The following is an 18,916-nucleotide window of genomic DNA, read 5'->3' on the forward strand; positions in this document are numbered from 1 at the left end:
CCAGCAAAATAAACTCTGCCTTTTTAGCTAAATGTCGCCCCCGGTAGTGTCAGCATGTGTGGTGGTCAGGGTGTACTATAGGACTGTTAAGTTCTGATGTAACGCATCATGTGGTAAATCTGTTTCCAGGTCCAAACAAAACAATGTCGACAATTGTAGTGGAACCTCAACATACAAGCAAATCAACATACGAGTTTTTTGAAATACAAGCCATCGCTTGGTCCATATTTTATTTGGAATACGAGCGGAAATGAGTTACAGGTCGCACTTCGGGACACCACATGAGAGAAGAAGAGGGAGAAGCTTCTAGTTTGGACATTTTGACAGCGGATTTTGTTGCACTTGTTGGGAAGGAAGGCTATGTCCTGCAACAAGTGTTTAACTGTGACACAACTGGATTATTCTGGGGGGAAAAAATGCCACGGAGGATGTATATAACAGCAGAGGAGAAGAAGCTGTTTCATTGACTGGTCGTGCTTCAGCACTTTTTAATGACACTTGTCCATCACATTTCCACAACATTTTGAAAGGCAGGCAGAAGCAAACTTTGTTGGATAGGTTTATGCTTTTCATCACTTTAATAAGAGACTGCATCCATGAGACCCTGAAAACTTGCTAAAACAAATATTCCAAATAATCTGTGTCTGCTAGGTTTAACCTGCCTTGAATTTAAAAACGCAAACCGAATTTCAGACATCTTATATATATTACTGTGGAACAAAGAGGACAAACTGTTGTAAAGGACAATAAGCAGGACGTTAAAGAGCAAACTTCACTTACCCCTGAATGACATGAACAGGAAATGATTGCAGCTCACAGCAACTCCCATTGAAAATGAAGGAGAAACAACCTGAGCTTCCGGCATTTTTACATAAAACAAACACAATAATGTCTAAAAACCCAGATAATATATTCACGAGAGTTTTAGGCTGCGATTTTAATGCTGTTTAAGTGCAGCCTGATCATAGCGTCTCAATACAGTTCTCAGTGTTAATAACGGTGCGCATTTTTTTGTTTGGACCCGGAAGTTGAAAATCATTGTGATGCGTTACGTCACACTTAACAATCCCATAGCACATTTCATACAGTACCAAAATTGCATACTAAAAAGAACTATTGCACAGTCAATGAAGCATAATGGCAAATGGTACGAATAATCCATGTCACATGACATAGAAGCCACCGATCAAATAACAAGCATCCAATAATTCTTAGTAATTAATGAAGTGACAGTATAGAATGCCATTGTAATGTTTTTATTCATTACCTTATTCACAGCATTTGTTTTTTTTTTTTTTTTCTGTATTAATTTGAGTAGTGATGAATACTTGGAGAAATAGGTCAGTGGGATAAAGAGTTAGGCTACCAATGTATAGGCCTGGGCTCAAATCCAAGTCACGCTACCTGGCTGTGCCCTTGGGCAGGAGATGTACATTGTCTCAGTGTAGCAGTCTTGGCTGAGGAAATACCCTGAATCAGATTGGTGTCCCGTTCAGCAATAGTTGTAGACTCTCATCCTTTCTCACATGTTATATATTGTTCTTCTGATAATTAAACATGAATTCACAATTATATACCAACATTGCAGTTCAGCTGCAAATTATTATTTATTGAAATATACATTTTTTACCTATGCACCCTTAAAGTTCAGTCATCTTACCTGGTTTTCAGTGCTGATTTTGCTGTGGTGAATTAAGTTATTTTTCACTGAAACTGTATCTCATTGTATCACTGCTGATATTAGCACACATTAAAAAAAATAAATTCAGATCCATGTACATGCCCATACTCTATGTGCTTACCTCCTGCTCTTGTACTGTTACAGTTGAACCATTTTGTGCCACCATGATGTCAGTAGATGTGACCAATTGTAATGGCCCCACTGCCACACCTCCCACTTCCCTCAGCCTTCGCTCCTCCCATAACCAGTTACTCAGCAGTGATGTCACCAGACAGGGGTCTGCCACACCTCCAAAGTGTCGTAAGAAGTATGCACTCACCAGTATCCAGTCTGCCATGGGCCTTGGAGAAGCAATACCACCATCATCCTCTTCACCGTCATCATCCTCACCGTCTTCAATGCCACATAATTCCAAACTGACCAAAAATGGGGTCAACCAGCTTCGGAAAGTTGGCCAGGATCACAACAGAAACACAACTGAGTCTCCTCTGAGTGATTTCTCCTGTAATTCAGAAACTGTAGCAGAAGACCTCAATGTAGATTCATCTGGTGACCACGACAGCAGTTCTCTCACCAATAATGACAGAGATCTTGATATTGCCAAGGTAGATGTTGACCTGCAGTCAGACATTAACACCAACACAGACGGTGACCAGAAAACAGATTCAGACATAGACTGTAACATCAGCAATTCTGCAGAACACAAAATGAATGACAACAGCACAGGTTTGAGCTTTGAGCTGAACATCGAGGCAGAGGAGAGTGATGACATCAGCATTCTGTCTGAGAAAGAAATTATGACCAAGATGAAGCTTGAGGAAGATGGAGATGAAGTGGCAGTGGAAGAGCAGGAGGACGAGGAGAAGAAGCCTTTGCTGATGACAGAGAATGAATCTTCCTTGAACAACCACAAAGTTTCTTCCGGCTTTGAGCTTATCTCTGATCTACAGTCCAGTCTTAAGGTCCACAAATCAAGCAAGGACTGTCCGGTGCCTCCGCCTCCTTCTCCACCAAGGCAAACCAGCCCAGAGGACACGCCCCTGCTCTCTGTGGCCTCCTGCTCTTCCTCTTCCTCCTCCTCTCCAGAGACGAAGAAGGACAGGAGGACTGTTGCAAAGACAGACTGTGCTCTGAACCGTATCCAGAATCTGAATCCCAGTGATGAAGAGCTGAGTTGGACAACTCTGTCTCAGGAGAGCAACACCCCAGAGGAGACAGGTATGCGCGCACACACACACACACACACACACACACACACACACACACACACACACACACACACACACACACACACAAAACAATGTGTTGTATGACCACACATTTGTACAATGTAGGCTTCTTCCTCATCTCCTTTTAAGGCTAACTAAGGATGTGTGTATGTTTCTGGACCCTGTTATGGCTGAAACAGCTGCAAAATAAACACTCCAGCCTCCAGTAAATGTCCCAGAATCCTTTTGGGACAGAAAGTGCTCTTGTAAAACCCAGATGTGGTTAGCAAACCTGATCAGCTGTGTCCTGTTTATGTGTGTGTGTGTGTGTGTGTGTGTGTGTGTGTGTGTGTGTGTGTGTGTGTGTGTGTGTGTGTGTGTGTGTGTGTGTGTGTGTGTGTGTGTGTGTGTGTGTGTGTGTGTGTGTGTGTGTGTAAGAATTAAAGTGGTATTAATGCCACCTGACTCAAGCCAATGAAAATAAATAGAGCTAACATCAGTTAAAGCTGTCTGATTCCACTACCCACTTCATATTGTGGACCCGAATGCTTCATAAGTGTGTTGCACAATGATTTAAAGAGCCAAAATGGAGTTAAATTGTCAACCTGCTGGCTGCACCCAGTGTAGCACTGGGCAAAGCCCCTCTTCCTGCTCCACATACATCATATTCATCAGACTTAGAAAAATACCTCCACACACCTTGTACACGCATCACGTAGAGGTCAGATATACAGATCTCTTAGTCACTTTAATAAGTTTGATCCTATGGCTCATGGCCTGTTTTCACAGTTTTCTAGCAAATGTATCGGATCTGTTGTCATCTTGTTGTGAAGTTGCAGGTTGCTTTATGCCATCGTGGTCGTGATTTTGCTTCCCATCACAGTTTTGCTTCTTTGGCAGTGGGGATTCATACTCCCTTCCCTTGCCTTTTTTTTTTTTTGATAAGCAATATGTATGATCCTCCATTTCACAAACAGAGTTTTTCCTCCTCTGTGAGGGGGCCTGGCATCCTCTACCACTTGCCACTGCTCAGAAGCTGAAGTGGTCTCTCTTGGTTAGGCCGAATCACCATTAAGACTTTTAATTCCACGCTCTGGCCTCATCACCAAGAAGCGATCACTGCACCTAAAGTACTCCCACAACAAACAAATAAATGCACTTCAGAACAACGCATGACTTTCTGATATATTGATTTGACAATGTTTTAAGTCACACGAATGGCAAAAATTTCAACAAAGTCATGATTACTTACCCTCTCACTGCTGCATGCGTGTGGATTCATGGAGGTCTTCTTGTTTACATCCGGGAAACCTCGACAGTAGTCCGGCAGCCTTCCCAGAAGCCCATCTTGCAGCAGTGACTGCACAACACAGTCAGTCAGAAGTTGTGGGCAGTGTGGGGGCCTGCTCCCATGTGGACTCATTCTAAGCTTATAAAAACATGTTGATTCATTGTTGTAGGTAAATTTAGACAAATGAATATGGTTATGAAGTTTATATTCTATTTCTGTTAATAAACACCCCTCAATCTGACATACTGTAGCTTTAACAGTAACATGTTGGCATAATACCACATTTTGACAAAGTGTTTGAATCATTGCATTCACCTAAAAGGCTTCCAGAATTTTTTTATATTGTCAGTTTTTTATATCTATAACATTCCAATATTGAACACTTATATATATCGGGTAATGCAAGTGCAAAGTCTGCAGATTATGCAGGTTTCAGTATCTATTATATCAGAATTAATTATAAAATTCTCCTTTAGCTTTTAATGTCTGTCAATCTGCACCATCCAGAAACTATATTCTTTCCTGGAGGAAGTGTCTTTGTGGTGAAATGTTTTTGTCGCGCTCTGCTGTAATTGACACAGCTGCTAAACACGCATGAGCAATGCAGTTTGGTTGTGGGTCTACCAAAACCATCACCTTCAGAAGGTGATGGTTGTGTATAGCTTCATTCATTTGTGAAAGCTGCAGCTCCTTCTGATAATCTAAAGTTAAAAACTGCTTGTTTTCTTTTACTGTGAAATGGAATTGTGTCTGCCAGGTTCTGGAAAATTGTGTGCTTATTACTAATAAAGCATTTGTTGAAGTACCTTTTACACTGGCAGTTTGATTCTGGGAGTCGATTTAAGTCTGTGGGCCTTATATTCTACCTGGCACAGCGCTTCAGAAGTGTCATTGGTAGTTCCAGCCTGATGCAGTTATGGTTTTCATCACCCAGTGTTTTCATCTTTTAAATCACAAGTACAATGAAGCTCATCTGTGTACCTGTGATTGTGTCATTCTAAAAGTGAGGTGTGGTGAGGCACAGTGCTGATACATTGATATCACATGGAAGCAGAAAGTGGTTGCACAGTCTAGTTGTGATATTTAAAGTGCATAATATTCAGATGTGCCTTACATTACCATATTCACAACACATGCATAGCCTGCTTGTATTCACAATGAAACTAAATTGACACTGACCATTAAACAAAATCTAGGAAAATGGTGGAATCATGGGAAGACACAAAATTTTACCTTAGTGTTTTACTTCAGGAAACTTTGGTAGCTACTGCCCACTGGCATGCTTTGACAGGTTGGCACTATCCATTAACTTGCCAGAAATCCCCACGCTTCTGCCCGCTTTCTTAGTAGCAGAGAACTATGCAGCTGCCGATTCTCCAGCTTAAATGACAGGAGACATTATGATTGGCTTATTTCTTGTTATGCCAAATCTAACCCCTTTGTGCCCAGTGTCCAACTTGGCACTCTGGATATATGCCCCGTAAGTAGCACAGATAAGTCAAACGTGCTGCACAATGGATTTGGCAAAATGCGGTGGATTGCAACATAAATGGTGAAAATAGGGCCCTGTAAATTAACAGTGTACCCACTAGTCTAAAGTAGATTAACTTTACCCTTCACATCCGGGCACTGCAGACTGCTTTTGCCCTGAGTCCTGTTCACTTCACTTGGGAAGTCTGTGTTGGACAGCAGATCTTAATAGAGATCCATATCTGAGAGATTTGTTGGTTCTTGGTTGAGCTGTAGCTCTGCTTACTATCACTCCTCCTTTTTCTGGTAATGATTGTGCCAAAGTGGCATTCTTGATACTCAGGAGTTGTATATAACCCCCAGAGTTCTGAATATGTCAAAACATGATGACAGAATATGCCATTGAAAACATTCATAAACGTTATCGGCAGTATATCTCTGCAGAACTGAGTATGAAATGCAACATGGACGCATGTTGTGTATTACCATCTTATATTCCTGAAGGTTTGCATGTTAAAGTGTAGAGTTGGATATCGAGAACCAGTTCTTTTCGTTAAGAAATGATTCGATCCACCGACATCAATAGCCTTTTTGCTTAACGATTCCCTTATCGGTCCTTCAGAGCGGCTGTTGTTTTTGACGGTGTTTGTTGGGGAAAAGATCATTTCTCTGTGTTGATTACAGACCCTGTAGCGGGTCTGTAATCAACTGCTTCAGCAGCACGACTCCGCTTTGAAGTTTCAGTCCGCTGCTTTGTTGGTTCTTTGATTCGCTGCTCTTCAGAAGCAGCAAGTCTGCTTCTTAACCCCTCTCAGAGCCATTAAAATATGTCAATCGCGAGTCACTTTTGTGCGGCTTAAAGTCACTAACTGGGACTCTTGTCTTATTGCAGTCAAGAAACGAGAATTCGTCCTCCGTTCTGTTTGCAGAGCTCCAAATGCTGCCCTGTTCTGTGCTGAGTCAAGTTAGTCTGGTCTGTATTAAAAACTTCAAAGCAAATCGCAGCTTTAAATAAAATGACACCTCTTTCCAAACGTAATACAGAAAACACACTACAATCGACTAAAATGTTTTTCCTCCCAAAATGAGACCTCCATGAGACCAATGATGCTGACGTGCAGCAGGCTGAGCTTAGCTCAGATGTATGGAAAGATATTCATCCAAAAATGTCTGAAAGGAAATGTTTTTGACAAAAAAAATACAGATTTTGTTTGTCTTTACGTTCAGAGATCAATGAGCCACCATGTAGAGTTACACAGAAAATACACAAGAGGTATCGATAAGGGAATCGATAAGGAATCGTATCGATAAGCGGAATCAATAATGGTATTGATATTGATCAAATTTGATCAATACTCATCCCTATTAAAGTGTTAAATTTTACAATTCTTGCTACATTTTGTCTCCATTTATTTTGCTCTCCACTGAATCAGCCTGTGGACAGTCAGTGTCAGTCAAAAGTTAATGGTCTTTTAAGATATGGATGTATGTTTTGTGTAGATCAGAGTGAGATGCAGATGAAGGGAGGCAGAAAGTAAATGTTGGAGGAATTTTCTCTTCTTAAGAGGGATCGTCCTCAGTTGGTTTGTAGAAGAGTCGGTAATCACAATCACTACATGATTCCTCTTGAATTTATTTCTAGAAACAGCTACTCATCCCTGCTGCTGTGCTTTCAGCTGCCACTCTCTCCTCCTCATTTTCTCTCTTCCTCTCTTATGTTGACAAAGCCGTGTTGTTTTTTGCAGTGCGTGTCAGGTCCTTCTGTAGATGTTGCAGCTTAGAGGTTCAGCAGAACACTGCTTTCACACAAAGGAGCCAAAAGAAACACACACCGATGCATGCACAAACAGAGAAACGCATTCCCACAGAGCTGAGGAAGGTCATTTAGTTCACCTCCATATGCAGCACTGTATATTGTAAAGGTTGCTGCAGACTTCATTCGAGTGAGATCATGTAAGCACCGTCTGAGCAGACTGGAAAAGCATTCCTAGCTTCACGTTGTTCTGTGCGGTCAGAGGAAGAATGTGACAAGTGTTGGGACTGTAAGTGATGCTGGTGGACAAGGTCTGGTCTGAAAGCATATGCTGATGCTGCTTATTGTTACATCCACCACACCATGGAACTACTTTGGGTCCTCCCACCTCTTGAAAGTAAGCATCTGTCTGCCTCAGGTGGGTGAAATGTAGGCTCCACATGACATAGCTGATGATTTCCTCACAATGCAGGTAGTACTTCTCTTTCTCTTGAGACCTGGTATCAAAGACATCCAGTTGTTGCCTTCGGTCACTGGTACACCAGTACTATAATGTGATGATCCAAGTCTCAACCTTAATGAAAGACAGGAAACACCAAGACCCTAAGGACTAGGACTTTCCTTCTCTTGAAAAAACACGTCCCTCCAGCGACCTCATGACTCTGTAAGCTCTTCCCAGGTGTCTCTGGAGCTTGAAGGCCAAGGACCCAGAGACCTGAATATCTGTGTGAGTTAAACTGTTTTGACACATACAGATACTTTTCTGATGGTTGAGTCCAAGAAGTCTTTGAAAACCTCCATCTTATTCTTGATCCAGGATAATCACAAACCCAGACACTCAGATTCCTCACTCAGCTTTTCAAATGCAGTAATTAGGGTTGATTTCGTGGTCCGCAAATCCGGGTGGGATAGTATGGGATCACCAGAGATGTGTTAGAAAATAAATGAATGAATTATGAATGGAAACATAATGCATTTTGTGTCTGAGAAGTTACCAACCTGTGCAAAATTGTACAGCACTATGGAAAACTAGACAACTGTTCTGGATTGTGCAGCGTGTCCAAAATCTTTGTTCTGTCTTCAGTCTGGTGGTTGGTGGAAAGAAACTGTTTACTGATACTCTTGCAGTGTTTTCCTGCCTGAAATACAGAAAGTGTTTTCTTTTCCATGGATTCTGATGTGACAACCGTTAGTGTGCTGAGCGATTCAGAGTTCATTTTGTTATACAAAAACTGCATTTCAATTCCAGAGGTCTAAGTGGGCTGTAGTGCACCGTCATGGAAAAAGTACCAACCTGCTCGTACCGGAACTTATGCAATTGGAATCTGTAGGAGGATGTGCCTTTCCAGAATCGTACTTAATCATTTGTACAGCCATGCGAACATGCTTTATACAACAACTAAATCCAAACTTGGAATAGTGATCTATCAAGATGGACAGCGAAGGCCTTTTTATGCTTTTGGTCGCACAATCACTTTGATGCTGTCTTGAACCTTTTGAAGTTCTCCATCAGGGTTGTTGGGTGTCGCAATGCAATTCACTGCCAGAACAGTAGGGGGATGTGATGTTTTTGGTGAAGACTGGCCTACTGTTCCATGAAAATAGTTGATTGTGAAACCAGAAAAGTGAGATTCTGGAAATGATGGAGTTAGCAGACCAATCACAACCCATGAGATCTCAGTGCAGATTTCGTCATCTCGATGTATAGCTACAGTTTTTGTGAGGCGTATGTCAGGCTACAGAGAGGGGCTCGGAGGGGGCTTGCAGTGACAGAGTGCTCTGCGTGGCTAAAGACCTGTGGATACGGAGTACTATAAATTGAGTGTGAGAAAGAGAGACTGCACAGTCATTCTGAGGCCTGTCCAAAAAGGCAGAAGAAGAAACTCTCGTACATTTTCAGTTCTTGTTCCAGTCTCATCAAAGTGGCTTGTTGGTTTTTTCTTTTTCTGCCTATCTCTGTCAAACTTGCTTGAAAACCTTCATACAGAAGATGTCTTATTTGTTTCCTGTAGGCTCTTCATGCTCCTTTCCTCCTACTTCTCTCTGTTTGACCAGTTGTTGATCTGAGCTAATTAATATCACGTCAGCTGTCCTCGTTTCAAAAATTTCCTGATAATGCTGTCAAGCAGATGTACAGCAAATGCGGCAATCTTGCGCAACTTTATTGACTGCAGTTAAGTGTGCGCTCACTGACACGGCTCCATCCAAAACTTGAATGAAGATATTTCCCAGATGACACCGCGTGAGGTCCTAGTCTTTCTTCCAGGCCGTCAGATGTTTCATTAGCTGTTGCACCTCTGTCACGAACAGTCCTTTCCAACTTCAAGATCAGATCCTTTGTTTGTTTGTTTGTGTTCTCTCCCCTTCTGAACCTTGTTGGATATGATAGTGAATAAACCTTAATCCAGAGTTACCAGGACAACCAGCACAGGCTGAGGGACAGATATGATGTCCGGAGAAAGTGATGAAATTAGTTGATGGTATGTGTGGGCTAAATTCTTTCTTTCTCTGTGTGTGTGTTTATCTGAGGACAGGAAAGGAGAGGGCCGGTTTATTGGTGCTGTTGATGTTGATGATAGTTCAGATTGATGTTGGAGAGATAAGTACAGCAAACGTAGCTCAGCTGCAGGGGACAGACAGCCTTCGACTCTTTCTCGCTTTCCTCTGTTTTTCTGTCCTCATTCACTTTTTTCTTCTCCTCTCCTCAGCTCCTCTTTTAGCATCATGTTTTCTCTGCCTTCTCAACCTTAGTGTGTCTGGATGTCTCTCTATCTCAGCTCTCTCTCCTCTCTCCCCCTCTCTGTCTGAGGTTCTCTCCATACCAGTTCTTGCTGTATGACAGCAGCTAGCTCACTATGATGCTGGGAAAAGACTACATGCTGGCCATTGTGATTGTGAATTATGAGGGTAGGTACAGCTGTGGGAGTCTGCTGCAATCTGCATTGTTTTTTTGTTTTTTTTCGTTATTGGAACGCTGTCCGTTAGTGCATGTGAGAGCGTGCGCTGTGGGAATTTCACCTAACACAGCGCTGTGCTGTGTGTATACTGTGTATGCGGTCTTTGCCTGCATGTGTATGCACTAGTCTCATAATGCCGTTTGCCAGCGAACGTGTGTTTTGCTCCAGATGCTCGCTGCTCTCCCCTCCCCCTCAGTCCCTCTCTCCTCTGACATGGAGCTGCAACAGTCTGACTGCTACGTAGTTGTGGCACATTGCTCCCAGATGCTTGCAGACATGCTAATTGTTAGCTTCACTATCAGCACACTAAGACTTTATCTCTTTATAAGACTTTATCAGAGTGCCACCGACAACTTTCGGATATAATATAGTCCATGAGTCGAGGCAGCCGTAGCGCGGTCTCTTTATCTCACTCTCTCATCCTGTGGTCTATTCATTGTATAATGTCACTCATTTCCGAATTCACTATCGTGCCTCTTTGCATGCAGCACAACACTGTTTCCTTTCCACTGTAGTTTTACTGGCTCTGACCTATTTTCTTGCCCATAAAGAAACTGCATCTCCCAGAAGGCATTGCTTCACAGCTCCTTGCTAGAGTTTATGGTATAATATTCAACCCCAAGTGATTTAGTATTTTTTTTTATTTTTTATTTTTTTTTGAGTGCATGTGTGTACACTCAAGCCTCAACAAACAAATTTACATTATGTAGACATTACCGATTTGGGCTGTTGATATATAACATTCTGTCGCAGCGACAAACACATCGGCCACTTTTCTTCAGTTGCATGAGCCACAGTTCGGAAACATTCTGCACAGTTAAAGTTCGAATAGTGTCATTCATTAGCGATTTTATTACATTTGAGTTGCTGCAATACGTGGGTTTTGCAGTATCTTATCACCTTTACTCTTCAAGTATAGCAGCTTGAAGCTTCACGTGCGTGTACACACACAGATGTACATAGAACAGCTTTTGACTGTTGTGCTTGTAACAGGCTTGTGGTAAAGTAGCACAGAGAGACATTGTTGAAAAGAAAGTAACACCTACTACTGAGTTTTCCAGAATTTGTACATTTTATAGTCTATGAAGGCCAATTTTGCTTTTGTATCTCTCAAATATGGAAATGTTTGCAAATAGAATTTTTGGCTGATTGATAATGTTGTGGATTAATGGTTAGCACTGTTGCCTCACAGCGAGCAGGTCATGGGTTTGATTCCCGCCTGTGGCCTTTCTGTGTGACATTTGCATTTTCTCTCCATGTTTGCGTGGGTTCTGTCCGGGTGCGGCGTCTTCCTCCCACATCCAAGGACACGCAGGTTAGGTGGACTGGATACTTGAAATTGTCTGTAGGTGTGCATGCGAGGGTGTATGTATTTGTTTGTCTATATGTGGCCTTGCGACAGACTGGCGTCCTGTCCAGGATGTACCCCACCTTACTCTGTGTGACTGCTGGGATAGACCTCAGCCCCCCGGTACCCTTAATAGGAGAAAGCAGTTGAAGATGAGTGATGAGTGAGCGTGATAATGTTGTATGAAGTGACTTGGTTTTAGGTTTAGGTTATGGTAGGGGTTGAGTCTACATTCTTTCAAAGTCAGTGGCATTTTTCCCGTAATTGAATCATGGACACATTAATTATAGCAACCATCTGCTCCAGGTTGCTGTGATCTGTTAAGTGGTGGGACGTTTTCGTCTTTATTTGGATCAGCAAGTTTCAAGCCAGAATTTTTACATTAATCAAACTTGAATATTTTTGTGTGTTGCACATTTTAGACACTGAGATCAAACATACTCTCATAATGTCTGGAGGTGTCTGATACATGGTGCTACCATTGTATTTATGTGAACATACGCTCACCGGCCACTTTATTAGGTCCCCCCTGTTCAATCGCTTGTTAACACAAATTATCATGCAATCACATGGCAATAACTCAGTGCATTTATGCATGTAGAGGTGGTGAAGACAACTTGCTGAAGTTCAAACTGAGCATCAGAATGGGGAAGAAAGGGGATTTAAGTGACTTTGAATGTGGCATGGTTTTTGGTGCAAGACAGGCTGGTCTACTGGGATTTTCACACGCAACCATCTCCAGGGTTTGCGCAGAATGGTCAGAAAAAGATGAGATATCCAGTGAGCAGCATTTGTGTGGACAACAGTGCTTTATTGATGTCAGAGGTCAGAGGAGAATGGGCAGACTGGTTGAACAGGCGACTGCATGATACTGTCATGTCAGTATGCACCAACATCTCTGAGGAATGTTTCCAACACCTTCTTGAATTTCTGCCAAGAAAAATTGAGGCAGTTCTGAAAGTAAAAGGGGGTCCAAACTGGTACCAGCAAGGTGTACCTAATAAAGTGGCCAGTGAGTATGTAGTTGATGAGTTAGGTAGTGTTTATACGATGGTTTGATTCCACACATAATTTTCTTAATTATGTGCTTTTCCATTTAATACAGAAAAATACAAAGTGCAGGAGTTGCCATCCAGTGTGCTTAAGGTTAGCCCACACTTTGCCATACCTTCTAATGAAATTACAGTCACTGGTTGAATATGATTAGCTTGGTATAATACCGAAGCCACAACTTGGCAGCAAAACTAACAGGTAAGAGGTCAGCGGGGAGGCTGTGTTACTGGAGGAAGTTCACAAGGCATAAATTACGATTGAGTTACATGAGTATTTTAAAATTTATCAATACATTATAAATATATTACATTAAAAACACATGCATTCAAGTTGTGTGATTCTTGTGAATGTGATATAATTGCTCCACATAGAAAAGGTCCTTAATGAATTCATATTGATGCGCATTTCTCAGGTTAATGGGATATTCATCACTTTTCACTTTCATGATTGTCAGTATAACAGAAATGCCAGGGTGTTGGTGCATGTTCTTGTGCGAGAGACATGTAACGATAGTTGTTGAGTTGTTAATTTACGAAAAGTCGTGGTTTGCTAAATGAGAGCTGGAGCCAGTGCTGGTAATCTGTTACTGTAAGTGTCTATATTAGCATGGCGCTGTTAACCTCTATGTCAATGAGGCCACTTTGATCAAATGACTAGAGGTCACAGCTGTGCTTTTGAGTGCATTTCTATGTGCCAAATATCACTTTTATTCACCCACCCCCATTTATTTTAATGTGTTTTCTCTAACAGATATCTGGAGTGAGCAGTCATTCCAGACAGATCCTGATCTGCCTCCAGGATGGAAGAAGATTACAGACATGGCTGGTATCTACTACTGGCACATTCCTACAGGCACTACCCAGTGGGAACGGCCAGCCAATTGCTCTGCACCCACTGGACACACAGAGCCCCAGACGTTGGGTGACCACACAGCGTCAACACCTCGCAAACACTCCCTGGGTTCACTCAGTCCATCACCTACTCCTGACCACGAGGTGAAACACCAAAATACGCTCTTATTTTTTAAGTCTCATACAATGTTAACTCCCCCCACCCCCCACAAGACTGAAAGAGGGGTAATGGCTGGAAGTCTATCCAAAGACAATTTTAGCCAGCCAGTATTGCAAAAACTGCTGACGGGATGTTTTTTTTTTTGTTTTGTTTTTTCCAAATTTGGTTTATATAAACTATGCCACCTGAAAAGGTGCAGTGCAAATTTTCATTTAATGTTGTGAATTTCTGGATTTTATTAATTTATTTATTTTACACGTTTGAAAAAAATGTTAAAATTAGGAATTTTCTGACTGTTGCATTTTTTGGACTGATTTTATAAAAACTATTCAAGTGATTATTGTCCAGTCAGGCTCATTTTTGGTATTTTTTTGCATTTTTGAGAGAAAATCAGTTGTATTTTAGTTGTTTGTGTTTATCCAGGCAATAGCTCTCAAATTGTTGTGTTTTGGATATGTTTAATATTCAAACGTTTGTGCATTTTTTTTTTTTTGGTGGTGTAAGTCAGCACACTGCTTCACTACTTTGTGTAACTTGATGCAACTCCTTAAACAAGATGGCAGAACAAGGTACTTGTTACTGGCTAGTTGTCCACTTTAGCATTTTTCCTCATCTCTATTCACCTTATTCAGCCCCACCCACTTTTACAACAGAGGCATTTTCGTTTTGTCTTAGGACTTCCGGTGAGCAGTGTTTTCAATACAGAACAACGGAAGATATTCCATGGGTAGAAACAAAAAACCTTTTGAAAAGCTCAAAGGGATCGACTCTGGCTCACCCACGGGTCATTAGAGAGTGGGAAGATGACATGAAAAAGTGGCCCTCGATTATTTTTAACTACTTTGTGTTGTCACTCGGCACAGACGGTTTGGATATGAGAAACTACGAGCTTTGCACCGCACAGCGCCGCTGAAGCTCGTATAAATGCCCAATGAAGTTAAAGTACTACCCGACAAGTAGTATCACCGTAATGCCAAGATTACGTAAAGTTAATATACGTATGGTGTTATTTCATGCAGTGTTTGGTTGTATCAAATGCCAAAAAATGAGTAAATAAGATAGCAGCTAATGCTACAAACACAGCTTACCCGTTTATCTCACTCGCATCCACCGTGGCTTCAACAGAGCATTATAGTCCAATCATTTCTCTGGGTAAAGATCCAGTTGTGTGGGTTTTTCTTCATAAAATGAAAAGACCAGCCATAGGGACGTTTGGGTGGATTTTTCAAATTCAGTGCCTTTCGCCAGCACCGGAGATCCTCGTCTTTCAGTGGAGGGGGGAACAAGTTAAATGCTCGTCCACAGCACTCAGATCTCTGCTTTCAATGTTCAAAACATCGTTCTGAAAGCAATAATTTCCTCTTTTTCCAGTTATTGTGGCACCCACGAACTGAACAATTAATGCTGCTCATGTTCGGGCATTTGTAGCGAACTGTGTTCCCTCATAGATAATCATTAGAAGCACTGACAAACTGGAAGTTGTTTGACAAAATGGAGCCGTCCACCCTGACTTCCTGAATAAGGTGAATAGTTTATCCTTTAAAACAGGAGTGCCTCAGGGACTGGCCCACAACCCTATACATTGCATTTGTGATGCTTTTATTTGCCATTTCTCAACAAAATGGCAACATACAGATACTGTCAAGAAATCTTGCCTTCTCCAGAACAAGATGAACTCACAATTATTTGATGCTGCAGTCAAATCCAGACAAGTCACATGGTGACCTCCATGTTGAACCATAACACCTTTATTTCTGTTGATGTCACGTTTTGCAAAGCTTAAAACTTTATAAGTCTTAGCTGTAATTTGACAGGAAACTGTCAGAGGATTTGATTGATGGTTCAGCAGGCTTGTGAGCTTTTGTTTAGCCATGGCAATAGGCACGGTTTCCCATACCTACAATAATGTGGCAAATGACTGGTCTCTCCTGGACAAACAGATGTGTACTATGAAGAAAAGGGATGAAGCTGAAGATAGAGAAGGCATTTTTATGTGGGGAAAAAATGTGAATTTCTTTAATTTTTTACTTCTATGTTTTGCGTGTTTCAACGTTGAACCATCATCCTACATTAAAGCACATTTCACAATAGATTATTATATACATGGGGGGTATTTGAACAGTGTGCATTGACTAACAGTATGTTTGAAACAACATTGTCATATATGTGCTTGTGTGTTTGCATGTTGTCGTGCCAGGCGGAGGTCTTTTACAGGGCATCGACCCGTTCTAGCAGCACCACGTCCGACAGCTCAGTGGAACCTCTCTCCTCTCATGAAGCTACACTCCCCACATGCGGATTTGTCAACAGCTGCTACTTTGTAAGAAACCTTAAAATAGTTTTTGTATTTTTCAATGAACATTACACAGGACATTATGCCATCATGTGTATATGTGTATGGTAGATATTTAATACATCATAAGTACTCTTAAGTACAGTCAATAAATTTGATGCTTGTCTGAAAAAAAAATTCCATCTGCTTTGTCTTTTGTCCACACTGAGATTAGTATAAAATTGACAGACATATGCAACAACAAACTGGGGTAAAGAAAGTGAGACTGCCAATACGCCGATCTGTCAGCATACAGCAGAGCAGTTAATCAATCAGTCAGTCGTGCAGGACGATGGAGAGAAGGAGTGAGGAACAGGGATTGACAGAGAGGAGGATGGTGTAGATAAAATATTGATCGAGGTACAAGGGAGCAGCGCTGACTGATAGATATGCCAGATTGTCTTTCTGATACGTCTATCTGGTGCGACTAACCTGCAGGCAATATGGCAGATAGGTTAAAGTGGTGGAGTGCAAAGAGGGACAACACTTTTGAAATAGGTTAAGCTTATTTTCTGTCTCTCTCACTGTTTCTCACCCACTTTGTAGCCTCGTTCCACGTCTCTACAGGGGATGCCTGATCAGGAGTGCCGCTCTCGGCATCATGAAGATGAGAACAGGGTAAGATATTTAAAGTCTTTGCACACGTCCTCTCTTCCCGTCCTCAGCTAATGCTCTTTTAGGTATCCATTGGCTGTATTGCCCTTAGCTTGAACTTTAGGTGCTTTAGCACCTCTCTGTATGTGTATAAAAGTAAAAAAAAAAAAAAAAAAAAAAAAGGTTTGCACCTCCTAATATCCTGTACTGTACTGGACTTTCATGACATGTTTTCTGTTGCTCTTTTTCACAACTCCAACACACTGGATTAAAATATATTTCCTGTTTGAAAATTGTTTAAAGTTACAGTGTGTAGGATTTAACATCCTCTCGTGGTGAGGTTACAGATTGCATAATGCCACCGCTGGTCACGATTTTGTTTCCCTTTCTGTTTTTGCTTTTTTGGTAATGGGAATTCATGCTCCCTTGCCATCTCTTGTGATAAGTAATATGTATGGTCCTCCATTTCTGAGCAGTAAGGATTCTCAAGCTTGTTAGCGTATGCTAGCAACCAGTAAACCGTGCATAAGGCAGCAACCACTGATTCCTCTTCTTTATTCTTCAATCTTCTGCCTGCACTGCAAAATGCAAAAGACGGAGTAATTAGGTCCCTTTTGGGCTCCCGGGGGAACATAGTGCTCCTATGTAGATATGAAGGGTTTATACTAAGCTTATCAGAACACATCGATACATTATTGTAGATAATTATACATGAATGAACAGATGTTATGAATGCTGTATTCCACTTCTGCTAATAAACACCCCTACGGTAAATTCTGGACACTGTAACTTTAAGGAGTTCAGAGCCACATTGTGGAGTAAAGGGGCCTCATTTCTCATACTGTTTATCGACTGGATTCTAATAGACCCACAAATTAAAGATGAAAGTCAGATCTCTACCTTCAAAGTGATGGTTTGTTTCTGATCCAGTGTGATGAACTTGAGAATTAGAACAACAGGACATGTTGTGCCTTCTGACTGCACTGCATATCCTGCGTTGTTCATGTTCCACTAATCCAGAATCAGTGGATTATAAGTAGTGAGGTGACTGTTCAATAGCAGCAAGAAAAACGGTTATTGAGAAAGCCATTAAAGTTTTGATTTGGGATTGTAATTTGATGGATTGCTGCTTGTTGCAACAGGTACCTTTTACAGAATGAGCTAGTTAATTAACATCCCTGTTCTGTCTTTCTCCTCTTTCACCTTTTACCCACCTATGTGTGTACATGTATGTGTTTGATGCTTTACGTAGAAACAGGTATGGAGTGATTTTGGCGGAAAGATTGATAGTGAAGTGTGGAAGGCAAGTATAATTCATCCACTGAGCTGTGCTCGTCGTCTAACTTCATGCTGTGATGTTACTGTATGCATCACAATTTTGACATTAACTGCTTGGGCAAAAGCACGTGTGGCTGATGCTTCGACGTCATTGTAACTGGACCACCCACAGCATGTTGTCATGCCAGTGCTGCAGCAAACACACAGATGTTTGTTTCCCGCTTTAGTTATGTGGTTCAAGCTGTTCTTGACTGGTCTGTGTACCTTCCTTTTATTGGATTTCCAACTCTGAGACAAAAACCATTAAGTGAATTTCATAAGTCTGTTTGATACTCCTGCACGGAGTACACAAAGGGGTATTGTTTTCAGTCCCATGTGTCTGTGTATTTGTGTATCTATGGATGTGAACAGTGTAACTCAGTGTTCTGATCTGATTTGGAACAAACTTGATGGAATGATTGAGGGCTACCCACAGACAGAGTGACTTGATTTTATTAAAGTCAAGTTTACTGGTCAAGTGCAAATCTTGGCCCAAGGGGATATTTAGAATAGCTATTTCAAGGAATTGGTACATATACCTTTCTAGTTATTATGAATCAATCATATGGTCATGTGTGACCTTTGGTGACTTAAAAAAGGTCAAACTCAAGGGATTATGACACGTGGATGCATTTTATCTACAAAACTGATCTTTAATTAGCAACTTAAATACATGTAATTAAATTAAATAATATGCTTCTTTTTGGATTTATTAAGGGAGAGGGAAGATGTGAATACACTTATAAAGCTGCTAGTTCTGTTGGTACCAGATTCTAGAATCCAGTACCCATTTACAGTTACATTGAGTGGGACAGTGCAGATGAAGTCGCTTGTTCAAGGACACCGACAGGAAGTGCGACTGGGAATGTAACCTGGGTCTAAATGGACTGCATTTATATAG

At 41.4% G+C, this 18,916-nt stretch overlaps 1 protein-coding gene across 7 annotated transcripts in view; it reads left to right on the forward strand.

The window, feature by feature from the left end:
• apbb2b (amyloid beta (A4) precursor protein-binding, family B, member 2b) overlaps nucleotides 1–18,916 on the forward strand; it is a 149,644-nt gene that overhangs the window by 95,830 nt on the left and 34,898 nt on the right. For 6 of the 7 annotated variants that reach the window (XM_034189203.1, XM_034189206.1, XM_034189207.1 and 3 more), the window contains exons 4-8: nucleotides 1,826–2,899; nucleotides 13,512–13,756; nucleotides 15,961–16,092; nucleotides 16,651–16,722; nucleotides 17,951–18,001. In XM_034189203.1, the coding sequence (XP_034045094.1) occupies nucleotides 1,826–2,899; nucleotides 13,512–13,756; nucleotides 15,961–16,092; nucleotides 16,651–16,722; nucleotides 17,951–18,001 (1,574 nt within the window). The remainder of the gene's footprint in view (nucleotides 1–1,825; nucleotides 2,900–13,511; nucleotides 13,757–15,960; nucleotides 16,093–16,650; nucleotides 16,723–17,950; nucleotides 18,002–18,916) is intronic. The other variant, XM_034189210.1, reaches the window with a different exon arrangement.

This window comes from Thalassophryne amazonica, chromosome 15, assembly GCF_902500255.1.
Source record: "Thalassophryne amazonica chromosome 15, fThaAma1.1, whole genome shotgun sequence".
Taxonomy (NCBI): Eukaryota; Metazoa; Chordata; class Actinopteri; order Batrachoidiformes; family Batrachoididae; genus Thalassophryne; species Thalassophryne amazonica.